Source organism: Geospiza fortis, unplaced genomic scaffold, assembly GCF_000277835.1.
Source record: "Geospiza fortis unplaced genomic scaffold, GeoFor_1.0 scaffold200, whole genome shotgun sequence".
NCBI classification, from domain to species: domain Eukaryota; kingdom Metazoa; phylum Chordata; class Aves; order Passeriformes; family Thraupidae; genus Geospiza; species Geospiza fortis.
In genome coordinates, this window is record NW_005054353.1 from 2,885,698 (window position 1) to 2,897,729 (window position 12,032).

Here is a 12,032-nt window from a genome sequence, read left to right on the forward strand (position 1 = left end):
ATGAAGAAAACTGTTGAAGTGAAAGAGTGATAAAGTACTGGAATTGTCTACCTGGTGAGGTGATGGAGTCACCATCCCTGGATGTTTAAGAAAAGACTGGGTATGGCACTGGGTGCCGTGGTTTAGTTAAGGTGTTGGGGCTGGGTTGGACTTGATGATCTCAGAGGTCTCTTCCAACCCAGTCATTCTGTGAATTCTGTGAATTCTGTTCAAGTCTGTAGTGAAGCTTATCCAGGATCCTGGCTGCCCAGTCTCCTACGCCTTGTGCCTCAGGAGTCTGCATAAAAACCAGCAGTATCTTTGCAGGGTGTCTTCATCTCCCGCATAGGTTCTAAATCAGTCCTTTCCAAATGCCCCCGGAGTGCTTATCCAAACAAGGGACTTGGGGGAGCTGTCCTTCCAGATGTCCCAGAGAAGCCAATTGAGTGGCCCCGCTCCAGCGCAGCCTGCCGTGGTGCAGGCATTTAACCAGAAGAGGGAGCAAAGCTGCCGTATTTTAAAAACATGAAAAAAGATGTGAAACAAACAAACAACTCCTCCCCATGCTCCATACGGTACTGAAAAAAAAAAGCCTTGGCAGTGGGTTACAAATAATATCTTTGTGTTATTTAAATATACTTTACTAAATATTAATGTACTCATGTTTAATGTAACATTAACTGACTGTTTTCTTCTCAGCCATCTGGAGGATTAATTTTTTTTCTGGCGTTTCTTCATGTTTTACAAATCCATTGTATTTATAAAAGTAGCTACACGTTACTCTGTTTTTTAGCTAAAGATAGGCTATGACTTTACTGATTGATATTTCAACAAGGGTTCCCTGAGACCTTGCTTGAGTATATCTAAATCTTTTTATAAAAATAAGCAATAGAAGATTACAATCGATTTATTCGCCATATAGAGAAATCCACCAGCAAAAAATTTAAAATATAATTGATTGAATTTGCAGGTAGAGAATATTATAAGAAGAGACTGCTACTGGACTAGACTTAAGTGATTTGCAGTTACAAATAATGAATGTAGCCTTGGAGTCAGCTTGAAGAAAACATTTCTGTAGTAAAGAATAATCTACAGCGCATTGTTATGTTTTTAATGTTAGTAACAACAATATGAAATGTAGATATGTTGCAGTACTTTTTATTGCTGATCTGATGATTTACAGTGAAGTTCTTTTAATGTATTCCAACTGCAGCCTCAGGAAATGAAGTTCAGGGTTTGGGTATTGGGGTTTTTTTTGTTTGTTTTTTACTTTTTTTGAAGAATGTGTAAGTAGTTCAGTAAGAGAGCTTAAATCAAAACAATAAATAATTAAGATATGTCAGAAATTGTATTGGAACACTCTATTCATTAAAAACTATTATATAAGCCATTAATGAACAATTTCTTTATTTTAAAATTTTATAACATTTCTTAGCATTCATTGGTTGATTTGGCACTAATTTGCAAACCATTTTCATGTGAAGGTTGTGTGTACATATGTGTATGTGTGTCCCTGCCTGCCTGCCTTTATAGTGTCCACACTTTATCAGCGTTGAGGGCAATGTTCTGAGAAGCATTTAAGATTTTGAAGGAAAGACAGCTCATTGTGTCTCAGATAAATGCCTTGATCTCTAAGGTACAGAAACATTCTGTATTCTTCCACTGTATGGAGAAAAAAATGTAGATCAACTGTTACTATGACAAAAGAGGAAGCTAAAAGATTATGTCCTCAGGTTGGCTGCGGGTTACCTGGGGAGGCAGGAGGTCTTGTTCTGTATTTGTCAGCAAAAGACTACGTGTGTTCCTACTGTGTTCCTACGTGTGTTGTTTTTGAGTACTGGATGAGTTTTGTTCCTGCTACATCAGGGTAAGGAAGCATCAACACTGTTTTAATGAGGCACCTGAAGGTTTCTCTGGTGTAGGAACATCAGCAGTCTGGCATAAATCTTGACTGCTGACTTTGTGTCACTTCAAGCTGGCCTTGATGCCATTAAGCAGCACACTGGTGCTGCAAGGTGGGACTGGATTCCTTCCAGATACAATTTAGTACATCTGGGACAACTCATACATCGTGGTTTGAAGCCATTTGCTTTCCCCTAGTAGAGGTTTGACACACTGAAAATATTTCTCTCTGTGTGAGCTCTAGAGACTGATGGCTCTTTAATTTTCTTACAGACCTTGTTTTGCAAAAAGTAAAACTTGTATGCCATGAATTTAGTCTTAATTAATTCTTCTTCTTGCATTCTGCATGCCTGAGTTGAGATCTTAAGTATATGATTCAAAACAGTTTCTCATCTTTTGACAGTTTATCCCACAGTTTTAATGACTTCCTATTGTGCTGCATTGGTTTAAGAAGCAGTAGCTAAATCCACTTTTGACTTATTTTTACAGTAGTTGTCACCATATATTATTAATAACATAATTTCTTTCTGAGCATTCTTCATATAAAATTAAAAACAGAAAGAAGTTCTGAGTACTTTTCATTTGCAGAAAAAGATGACTAAATTAAGTATGTCCTAATGAAAAAGTGAAAACTTTATGATAACCTAATCAAGTCTAAAACTAGAAATGCACTGACAAAAATTGGTTCCCAGAAATGTTAGGTGCTGAAGAAAAGATAAAAGCTGAAGTGGATTTAATAAAAAAAAAAAAAAAAGACAATCCAGTAAAAGAGAGAATATAAAAAAATGTTTCAAGTGAAGGGTAGTTGTGAGAAACACTATTACTCTTTGTAGTATTGAGAAAAGAAGAGAGGAGGCGACTATTGGCATAAGAAAAATCCTCATCATTAGTATCTGGTATTTCGCTGCATCATCTTGTACTTCAGCAGTTCGCTGCACCATTTCCAATTCAACTGCAACATTCCTGGTGCTAAGCTGGCATGGTTAGAAATACAGAAAAGCTGAAATATGCAACTATTCTTCTTATATATTATTTCCACATTTTTCATTTTTTTCATATTAAATATTCTGAACAAAAGTGTAAGAAATGCTGAGGTTGTACCTGACGCTGTGTACTGGAGCACACCACGCCCCCTCTCCCAGGCAGCACTGGTGAGTGTCACTCTCACAGGGAATGGCACAACACCAAGGGTCACCCCAGCTGCATTATTCACTGTGGTGTGCAGTGCCCAGGGGTAGGTGCAACAATTCAATCTAAAGAAACAACTGCATCCAAAGATTGTCCATTTTGTTCTGGTGGGAAAAATCTGCACTGGGCACCTGTCAAATCCTTCTAGCCCTAAAGGTGCATCAGCTGGTTGAAATACTCTGTCTCAAGAATCCCATATTTTATGTAATCCATTTAAGATCTTTTTCTATAAATATTTAATATTTTTTCATCTCTCTTTATACATAAGTCAAAGCTAATTATCACAACAGATGACAGGATGAAGTTTATGTTATGGGAAGTGAGAGTGATAATAGGAGACTGATGATCTAGAAAATGTATGGTTTCTTTCCAAATATTTACTATCTGACCAAAGTTGGCTTTGGTTAAAACAACAAGTGAATAGATGGTGGCCCTTTGCCTTGGGGAAAAAAAAAGGGTTTTAGAAACTACATTGTGCAAAGTACATTTTTAACTAAACTTATTTGTCTAACCAGAGAGTTAGAGGTCAACACTGACATTTTGGCACTTTGAATAAGCATCAGCATCTTATGCTACTTCCCAAACAGAAAGCTGTCCTTTAAGCTCTCCTTAAAACATATTTTCTCATCTTTGTAAAACATAGAAATGGAAATGAAATCAGAAAATGTTGAAGAAAAGGTAAAATGTTTGGTTAAATCCAATGGGTATATCTATTTTTATTTCTCAGTTGAAACAATAACCATTATTAGTAAAACTCTTGCAATATTCTAGAAGTGAGTGAAGTTTTTCACTTGATCTGGAGTACTGCCAAACCCCATATACTCAATCTAAACGTTGTACTTAACTGCTGATAAAACTAAACAGCCATTTGAATTTAATGCTGATATGCCATAAATTTAACTGAAGCTATAGAAAAGAGGTCATTTGGAACCTTTTCTGAAAGTGTCTGCATGCTCATGCTATGACTTTCCTCAAAAACATACAGTAGCCTGTCTTGCTTTTTGTAATGTTGTTGGTTTTTCTTTTTAAGGTTAACATGAGGCAAAAGTATTTATTCAAAGAATGATATTTTTATTTGATTTTTATTTCCTCACTCTTGTCAGTTCACAAATGTTATTACAGAGTGTTATTGAGGGGGTTAATTATTTTCTAGATGCTGAGCTCTCAAAGAATTATCAAGGTTAGTAAAGCTTTTCTTTTGATAGGGAACTTTTTTATAATAAGCGACTTTGGTGGCTGAGACAACTACAGTTTTTAGGTTCAGAACTAAACCAGGAGATCTGAAAAGGACACTCACCTAGAGTCAGAGAGAGAGAGAGAGTCTCTTCTAAAATTTGCATTAGAATAGCATGGAAATCAGTGGACTTCCTGATATTCTTCAGTATTTAGATTATTTGTTGTATATTATGAAAAATTCCTTTGGATTGCTGTATGCCTACTTTTTATCTTAGTCTAAGTACAATCTCCACTATTTGGCCTGAATTACTGTTAATGGTATTTTTTTCTAGCAGTGACTATTCCTTAAATTAAAAAGTAGTTTTAGTAAGGTCATTGAGTTTTTTGATTTGCTAATTACGAAGATACTTCTAGACTCATTTGAGAAAAAGAATATTTTATTGTGAACTGTGTATATTCATAGAGAAAAAGAAAGAATCACATTCTCGCTAGGAATAATCATATTAGGATTTTATTTTCATGGTTTGGTAACAGAATGTTCAGTTTGAAATTTCTCATTTAGTACTCACTACACATGGTACTTCAAAGATTATAGAGTCTGTTTCAGCTTGCATATCTGTGGTGTCATGCAATCATTACAGTGACAATTTACTTGAACCTACATTTCCACCCATTTCAAAAATCAAAGCAGCCTTTTATAGGACAGCAGCCTGTCATGGACCAACAACAGCCACAGAGAAAAGGCTGCAGGATGCACACAGATAACACTTTCACAAGTTTACATTTTGTATGTTAGATATCTATCAGTTTTCTTGAAAAGGAAAATAATAATAATAATAATAATAATAATAATAATAATAATAATAATAATAATAATAATAATAATAATAATAATATAATGTCATAGGCTAAAATACTTTGTGTCAGTTTACTTTGAATTGGTAAGATTAAAAATATTTTCCATATCTGTCATATTATTCTCCATCACTGGCTATTTCTGTGACTGTAAAAGTGATAACATCTGGGGGCAATGGTTGTGAGGAGCTTTGCACTTTACATGATAAGCAAAGTAAGTAGATTCTTAACAGCCTAAAGCAAAAATGGAGCTTGGTGTATTGGATCTCTCCTGTTAATTGGTGTAGATTTGGTTTTGCCATGAGATCCTAAAGGGTTTAAAACTGATAATATTTATGCTACCTACCTAGTTTGTCAGAAGATAGAGAATTAAAATGTAAAAAAAGAAATTTGACAACCTCAAAATGCTAACAGCTCTCAAGTCTAGAGAATGTAGTTCTGTGGAGCAGTGTACATGATTCTGTGATTCTGTCTGTAGCTCTTTTCCTGAGCAGTTACATCAGAACTGCCGGTTTCAGATACAGGGCTAGTTGGTGCAAAAGTTCTTATTGAGTAGTTTAATCTTCCCAAATTAAAAACTTAATTTAAATCAAGTTCCAGATTTTGAAAATAAATCTTAGTTTTGGCTTAAGAATTAATTGTTAAAAACATTTTTTCAACTTAAATTAGGCATGCATGGTTGCTTGTTCAGGTTTTTTGTTTGTTTGCTTGCTTGTTTGTTTGTTAATTTGTTTTGTTTAGTTGGTTATTTTTGTTAATTATGTCTTTGCATAGGCTTTTTTACCAAAATATTTCTAACTTCCTGTATCACTTACAGAAACACAATGATAATAAGAATCTATAGTAATAAGCTATATATACTATAATCTATATATAAACTATAAGCTATATATGTATTATAATTGATAGTAAGATGCTATAGAATGTAGAACATTATTTTTTAAAAATGGACCAAATTATTGTGTAAACAAGCCCCTGTTTTGTATGTCAGTTGTTAAATATTAAAGACAGCAGAATATTTGACAAGTTACATAGGCCCTAACTTTCTGATAAGATGTTCTGTTCCAGAGTGTTTTAGATGTGTAATTATTGTCTTCACCCCAGGCCTCTAAGAACTAATCTAAATTTTTTTGTTAATGATAATACATTTGTTTAGATTAAGTTGTCCCAAATGATATTAGGTGTATTATAATGTAAGTTACATAATATTTCTGATTTTTTTTTTTATTTACACTAGAAGTTACATGGGAAGACCAGCAGAAAAAGGTGAATGGTACAATAACTGATGACAAACCATTGCCGAAAAAGAAACACCATTCTGAGACAGGTTTGTCAGGGTTTGGAAAACCACATGAAAGCATGAGACAATAAACCCACATTTCATGCTTTTGTAATGCGTGTGTGCTTTATGTACCTTATTTTTTCACTTTGGTGTGAAATATTTAGCATGTAGAGACCATTTAGATTATACAGTTTTGTTTTAGAATAGCCAAAATAGATCTGCTTTTGTAAACAATTGTGTTAGAATGCACATACGTTAGAAAAGAAGTGTTCTGGCACAGTATTAGACATATTTTGCTTTTAGTTTTGAATTTTGTTATGACTCAATATGTTTGTGCAAGCCTCAGGAATCCAAGTATAATCTCTGCTGATTCTTATTTAGTTGACCAAACCAAGGTATCTACTGCATGTATGGTGAGAAAATCATCTTCTACAGACTTAAATCTGAAACCTTCTTTCACCATCACACATGGCAGAAACAATGTTCCAGTGTAATTTTTTATACAAGCTGCAGTTTAGATCTTCATACTTGGAAATTCTCAAATCTAAAAAATCTCTTCTTTCCTCTATTCTGTCCCCAAATGGATTTCTTCTGAAACTAAAAACTGTCATAAACTTTTTTTCACCCCAAATGGCAAGTTCAATTATTCAGCTATCTTTGTTCCTACAAATGCATAGCAATAAAATGTAAACCTAGTAATAATAACAATGATGATAATAATAGTGTTGTTCTGTCTTCACAATCAGAGAATTAGAGGTCCTAATCACATTTATTTATACTTTTGCAAAGGGTATGCATACTTTAAGGAGTAGAGAAGGTAGGGAGGAGAGAAGGAAGGGGAAGGGAAAGGAAAGGGAAGTGGGATCTTAATATTGCAGGTTTCATCCTGTATTTAAAGATTGATCCAATCTACTCAAGTGAATGGGATTTTTCAGTTGGAAGAATACCTTGGTTCAGTTTTGTGTTGCAAATAACTCTATTGGGCATATTAGTTGTGTCACTCTAATAACAACCCTTCTCCCAGTTGCACAAATTAAAATTTACAAGATTGGCTGTCTGTGTCACTTCCTAAATTAATAATGTAATCTCACCTAAATAATAATATAATACTGATAATATTCAAATGTTTTGCTGAAGTTCAACTATTGTACAGCTGTAAGTACCAGACTCAGAACTGAAGAAAACCAGTGAAATCTGTCTTGATTCTAACCTAGGAATTAGACAGCCTAGCATTAAAAATCCAGATGTGCCCTTTGCATTTCCTGTTCCCCAACTTTTTGATGCATCAGAAGAAGTTACAGGATAAAACAAATACTGTTTATAAGAATCAGGATCAGAATATCATATATCTTCTTTTCTAGCTGTTTTAACTGTTGCATGATAGATTCAAAATACAATGTCTACACTGTTGTCTTTCCAGGGAGAGTTGAGCAGAATAGTCCCTCTGCTCTGACTTTTTCCTTATGTAGTATCTAGGTAGGAACATTAACTCCATCTTCCAGCTGAGGTGGGCTTAAGAATGTGTTCTAGACAGATAATTTATTTATAGTTATTGGCAGTACTTTTAGGGCCACCTTCTCCATATTTTAGAAAGAGGTAGCATATTTTTTAGATGGCTGCTCTTAGGATATTCTACATTTTGGAGCATGAGTAAAATCTTATAACTGAAAGACAAAAACAAACAGAAGAATAGAAATCGGAATCAAATATGAGCCACAAAAAGTTTTCACTTTACAGGTGTTCTGTATATTAAAATGGTAGTTGTCTGATTTCTGTCTGTTTTTCTGTCTGGAGCAGAACCAGTGATCTCCAGTCAGAATTGGTTTGAAAAGCCACAGTCACCATTATCAAAGTCTAGAATAGATACAAAGTTAAGTAAAACTTGTGTTCTTCACTTTACAGTCTTAAGTCTTTCTGTGAGGGCTGATGCCTGCTAAGAGCATAACTTCTGTTTTCATTTGAATTATCAGTAATGTCTTGTAATCAGTAATGCATGGGATGGTGAAACACAAGGCAGAAACGTTGAGATGCTTCTGAACAAGCTGCAATGGGCCTCAAATGGCACATCCCTACATTCCTCAGATGCTTTTCCAAACTGAATCTTTCAAAAAGCTTTATGTACTTCAGTGGTAGGAGTGGAGTAATGCAACTTCCAGGATTGGCATAATCTGCTATGTGTGCACACTACTGTTCCCTGTAGACATCCCTGTATCATTTCAGTTACCTTTCAAGACATAGAGCAGTCAGGACATCTAGAAGAAGGTGCCACAACACTGTACTCACATCTGGATGTTGAGCTATATTGTATCTATGACCATGATCTAACAGTGATGCAGCGTGACAGAAGCTACCTAAGGAAGCTTCAAATTCCTTAAGCTCTTACAATAAAGGATTTACCCTCTGCGCAGGACTGCACTTTCTTTCATCTGTGAATGCTTTAAATGTTCTGTCTGCACAGAAAACAGTGAAGAGATACTAATGAAACTTAGCTCCTGAATGCAGATGGTGCAATGCAGGCAAGAAGGAATAGGGACACCTCATATTCCCCTGTTTTGATTGCCTTTTCAACTGTTGATGAGTTTTCTGATATGATCTGTTATAAAAGCTTACACTGTCTTTAAGTGCAGTTTGTCTGTTAAGTTTCACCTAACCAGTACCATGGAAATAGCCATGGCAGTAGTATAGCTAAGAAAACCTGGGAGAACAAATAGGCATTGATTACATGAGTACCATGAGTGCAGAACTAAGATCTGTGAGCAAATTGTGGAGAAAAGAATGAATAGATAACAAAAGTAATTTCAAACCCCGGAAAAATAACAGTAACACTGTACCTTGTAAAACATTAATATTCAAGAAATATGCATGACTGGAAATGGGATTAGCAAATTTGTTGGAGGACAATTGAAGGTCATTAAATTACATGGCAAAATGGTCCTTGTGTTGCAGACTTTTCAAAATAAGTTGATGATAAGATTTCTCTTCCTGAATATCAGAAACCAAAGTGATGGGTTTTCTTAACAGTGTTTTTAAACTCTGAGTTCTGATGCAATTTGGAGAATTAGTGTTAAGCATATTTCAAAGACTCAATTGAATTTATGTGAAGATTTTGAAGGACTGGAAGGGTAAAACGGCAGAATCATAGGTAAGCATATCATAAAAATTCAAGCCATATTTTGAATCTGTTCCCTTCCTTTAGCTAATGTCAGTACTCTGTCAGAGAATACTGCATTCTAGACACCACTGCATCTAAAAGCATGAGAAATAGTTACTTGTTCATACCTGAGATTATTAAGTACCTTCAGCACTCACCACTGCACCTGAGCTGTAATAGATGATATTTGAAAGAAAGTGAATAAAACTCTGGTCCTCTTATCAGATTTTGTTTTTAAGTGCAAAGAAAAGAAAAATAATTACAGCAGGCAAATATTTTCTCATGGTTTTGCATTTTTATATGTGAGACCTTAAGAGAAGAAGTTGGAAAAGAAGATTGTGTGTAGAGAATGTGTCCTGTACTGATACAGATTAGGCTAGGCAGGATACTGTTTTTCTTAAAAAGCAATTCTTTTCATCAGTATCATCACTAGTGTCTTTTGACCCCATCAAAGTAATTAAAATGGAAAAGGACATAGTTTAGGGTACCATGGCAGAGATACTCATTTCTGTTCCATTTCATGATCCAAAATATTGGAAGCTGAATACAGCCTAGCAACCTGTGTCTCCATCCAGAGGTGACAATATGAAACTGCCTTTGTAGGATAGCAAGGAAGACAATATTGGCTTTCCTCTGTTTTTCCTGCAGAGAGGCAGTAGATTTGATGGCTATTACCTGAAATGTAATTAAATGTACCATCCTGTAATGGTTTCATTATCACTGGCTATTCAGCATATTGCAGTGTCATCAAATATCCAACCTTTGCAACAGAAACTTTTGATTTCCAAGGAGCAGTTGAAAAACAGAACAGTGAGAAAATGCTGAACATATATTAACGTTATTGAATAAAAGAACACGGGGTAGTTAAAATGGATTTATAAATCTTGGACTGGAATTCAGTAAAAATTGAGTATTCTTGTAATTATTTTGGGGAAAGACGTATTTCTGTAATATGGAAGTAAAATAAAGTCTTAGAGAAATCATAGCAATGGTAGGTTAAACACATCAGAAAATATAAAGTTAATGTATGCTTAAAAATCATAAGTCTTTATATGGGTAGATTTGCTTTCCATTTAAAGAGAATGATGCTTATTTTTATCTGTGGAACATTTAAGTCTCTCTCCTGGGTAAGACTATGCCATGACACCCACATAGACAATGACTTTCACAAATCTAATGTTATGTAATGAAAACTAATTGTAGCTTATCTATTACCATGAATTCAGTTGTAGTGTGAAAACAGTAGTCCAAAGTCATTCAAAATTGTGTTTATTTCTCTACAAGTTTGTAGTCAGAATTCACTGTATGAGAGACTGAAAATTATGGAAAGGGAGAAAAGAGCTGGAAACTAGTTAGAAATGAGTTGGAAAAGGCAAAGTAAGGATAGGGCAGAGAGAGAGAGAGAATTAATTGCCTTCTCAGGATTCATAATAATTCCAATCCAATGTGTAACTATAGTGCATTAATATTTTGAAGTGTTACTATTTTGTCTTTTTCCCTCCTTATAAAATTATCACATGAACTTTACTCAGAGAAGCAAAACAATAAAAGCTCTCTCTGGATTCTTCATTCAGTTTATCTTTTGAGATTTATTAAAGTTATGCAATCTACTTGGTTTAATTTGAATTAGAGATTTTATGATACTGAGAATATTTACAATTTCTTCTGCTATTTTCTACCATTATCTCTACTATCCTTGTCTTTGGATAAGAGTAAGATTTTTCATACTTACTGTCTTTACCTATTGTGTTTTTTATGTAGTGTATACTACATATAGTCTATATTATGTAATTGCAGAGTTAAATGTATTGCTTTAGTCTTTCCTGTATTTTCTTGCTGTATTTTTGAGTAAAAATGTCAGCATACATCCAGTATACAGATGCTATTTTGTGTGTATAGGTTTATGCTTGAAGGTAAAGAACTCTAACTAAGAGGGAACTACCTCATTAAAAAGTTCAGAAGTGTGGGACAGGCTCTGTGTGTAGTTGTGGCTTAATGCTTTTGGAGAATATTAAGTAATACTGATTTTATTCACATCTCAATGTAGTAAAAAGGCCTTTTCATCTAAATCGTCTGCTAACAAATATTTGTACTCTTAGCTTTTCTATCTACTCTTGTATATATGTATCCTTAGCATTGGAGAGTTAGAATAATGTCAGAGGATATCTTACCTGAGAGTTAAGTGTATTATATCAGTCATCAGGTCTAATCTCATCCAGATTAATGACATATAATTATGGAACATATAGACTCTATGGCGCATTTCTGTCTTAGGGTCTCTTCCATGTTTTAAGATGATGCTTATTTGATTGTACTATTGCAGATCATATTTTATGAAGAGTGTCCAGAAATGAGACTTTACAAATCTGAGCTTCTGTTTGCAGTGAAAGATCTTTGGTTCTTAGGAAAACATAAAAATGAAATTAAGAAAACTCATGAGGGAAAAAAAAAGCCAGTAATTAACTTATGTCTCTCTGTCCTTTGCTGCTTTAAGAATTT

At 34.4% G+C, this 12,032-nt stretch overlaps 1 protein-coding gene across 15 annotated transcripts in view; it reads left to right on the top strand.

Annotated features, from left to right (window-relative positions):
- Nucleotides 1–12,032, top strand: part of RIMS2 (regulating synaptic membrane exocytosis 2) — a 357,283-nt gene that overhangs the window by 237,831 nt on the left and 107,420 nt on the right. Inside the window, exon 21 of one of the 15 annotated variants that reach the window (XM_031058970.1) lies at nt 6,338–6,427. The exons of the other annotated variants lie outside the window; for them this stretch is intronic. Within the exon in view, the coding sequence (XP_030914830.1) occupies nt 6,338–6,427 (90 nt within the window). The remainder of the gene's footprint in view (nt 1–6,337; nt 6,428–12,032) is intronic. 15 annotated transcript variants of the gene reach the window in all.